Here is a 2,213-nt window from a genome sequence, read left to right on the forward strand (position 1 = left end):
CAGCTGGGAAATTCATCCTTTCCCTGTGTGCAGACACATTGTTTACGTGTCTCGACAAGGACAAAAATAAAAGGAGGGTGGGAGGAGCAGGCGAGGAAAGTTCCTTCCTCAGCCAGGCTGTGGAGCAATCAAGGCGAACAGCTTCGTGGAGGGGCACTGGGGGGGCAGGATGCCCAGCCTCTGGGGCAGCCCCGTGGGCGGAGGACGGGACTTTTGCCATTTTAATGAATGTTTACTCAGGCCAGAACAGTCGATGATGCACAGAGTGAACAAAGCAATCTTTTTGTTTTTGTGGGACATCCAAAGCACCTTTACAGATGATGAGGATGAGGTACACATTCAAGTCTGTATACCCAGATTCAGATACTTAAATTTATATTTTCATGTTGAAGGTAATTAGAGCTCCCTGGAAAGCTGTCTGCTAATTTAACTTACCAAGCTAATTATTTAGCTGGCGAAGTAGAGAGTGGAGGCACAGATGTCTGGAGCTTTGACTGAGAAGTGGGGCAGTTGGAAATAGACTAATTCCATTTTTCATGGCACACTAATGAGTTTAGCCACATGCCCTCCAATTAAACAATGCCATGTTCCCTGTTTACATAGACAGATGGAGCGTGAATGCCTTGAGTGCTGAGGGCTGGAAAAGTTTAACTTCTTTCACATCAGCCCCTGCAGCCCCTGAAAAGAGCAGCAGACAAGCCAGGCAAATAATTAACATAGGTTAGTGAGCATTTTATAACTTTTTTTTTTTTTTACTTACAACCCTAAAAGGTACCGTCCCTGTATTCAAAGCTTAAGCCCTTTAAGCATAGCTTTTCTTTTATGATTTGTATTTCGCATAGCACTATATTTCCCTGAGGTATCTGTGGGCTGTGGACTGGAAGCCCTTGGTTGACAGTTCTGTAGAAATGAAAGCTGGGTTTGTGTACGCATTGCTTAATTTTACCCAACACTGTTAGCTGTAATAACAACAAAGTTGCTGTGTATCTTACTAACACACATACCGACTGAAATACCTGTCCCTTTGAACAGCTTGATGGGCTATCAGTGAGAACTGTAGTAATGGCAACAACAATTAGAATAGTAAATAATCTCCGAAGTGAAGGGAAACAATAATGTTCTAAATTTGCCAATGCCTTACCAAATTTAGACTTGCAGGAGTGACCCTGTCCCCTCGGGGCTCAGAGTGGGTGACAGATAAATTTCGGTAATTGCTGCTGTTTCTGTAGCTCCCAGGGACCCTTGTCAAGGAGCACAGCCTCATGGTGCCAGGTGCTGCACAGACACAAAACAGGGAGAAAACTGCAGCCTTTTCCCCTTCGCCTTCCACTGAAGAGTAGACTAACTGATAGCAAAGGGTGCAGGTAGGGGACAGGAGGACAAGCAGGACCGTATCTGCCAAGAGCCAAGCCATGGTCCAAACTCAGCAGCCGGGCGAGGGGCGGTGGTTTGCAGAGCTCCAGACAGGGCATCCTGCACAGGGTGAAAGACGAAAATCTGACAATCCAGCAAGCAAGCTGAGGGGGCTGGCTGGGCAGGCTGGTACCTGCAAGCAAGGACAGACAACAGGCTGGAGGCACAGCCTGCGAGGGGAAACAGGCATCTGTCGTCTGCCGCAACAGCCCGTGGGCAAGGGGAGGGCTGCTCGGAGGAGCAAGGATGGTGAGAGCGACCATTGTCCTCCTGCAATATCCTGCATGGAAGTGGGTGCAGTGAGGCTGTGCGCAGCAGGGACCGAGAGTCGACGTGTGGAAAAGACGGGGGGCCGTGGGGAAAGGCTGCAAATCCAATGTAGAGAGCTGAAGAGGGACCCACAAGGAAGCAGAGTCCAGGGCCTAAGTGCCAGGGAAGGATGGCAATGTTGCTTACAGCGACTGAGAGAAGAGGCTGTAGCAATGTCCTGGGAGGGATGAAGCCCCAGTGCAATAAATGATGTTATTATTGACTTTACAGGTGAGAAGCCTGGGGAAAACAAAGCAGGAAAAAGGACGGAACCAGCACTGCAAAGTGCTCATCTCTGCTCTGGCACATCTTCAAGGAGGAGAAAAGAAATGAGATCTCCATGCCGAGACACCAGACTGTTCGTTTTCATTGCCCTGTGAAATCTAATCCCACATTACCTTTGAAATGCTAATGAAAAGGGGGCCTTTAACACAGGCAGGACATCAGCACAGAGCAAGCATGTCCCCAGGGACAGCAGCCGTGCCCTGGCT

The 2,213-nt window shown here is 48.8% G+C and overlaps 1 protein-coding gene across 1 annotated transcript in view; it reads left to right on the forward strand.

Annotated features, from left to right (window-relative positions):
- The first annotated feature begins 256 nt into the window (after nt 1–256).
- The window catches only part of LOC104073090 (olfactory receptor 51A4-like), a 4,144-nt gene continuing 2,187 nt past the window's right edge, over nt 257–2,213 (forward strand). The window contains exon 1 of the mRNA XM_009572756.1: nt 257–331. Within this exon, the coding sequence (XP_009571051.1) occupies nt 257–331 (75 nt within the window). The remainder of the gene's footprint in view (nt 332–2,213) is intronic.

The sequence above is a fragment of the Fulmarus glacialis genome, unplaced genomic scaffold (assembly GCF_000690835.1).
Source record: "Fulmarus glacialis isolate BGI_N327 unplaced genomic scaffold, ASM69083v1 scaffold1290, whole genome shotgun sequence".
Classification (NCBI taxonomy): Eukaryota; Metazoa; Chordata; class Aves; order Procellariiformes; family Procellariidae; genus Fulmarus; species Fulmarus glacialis.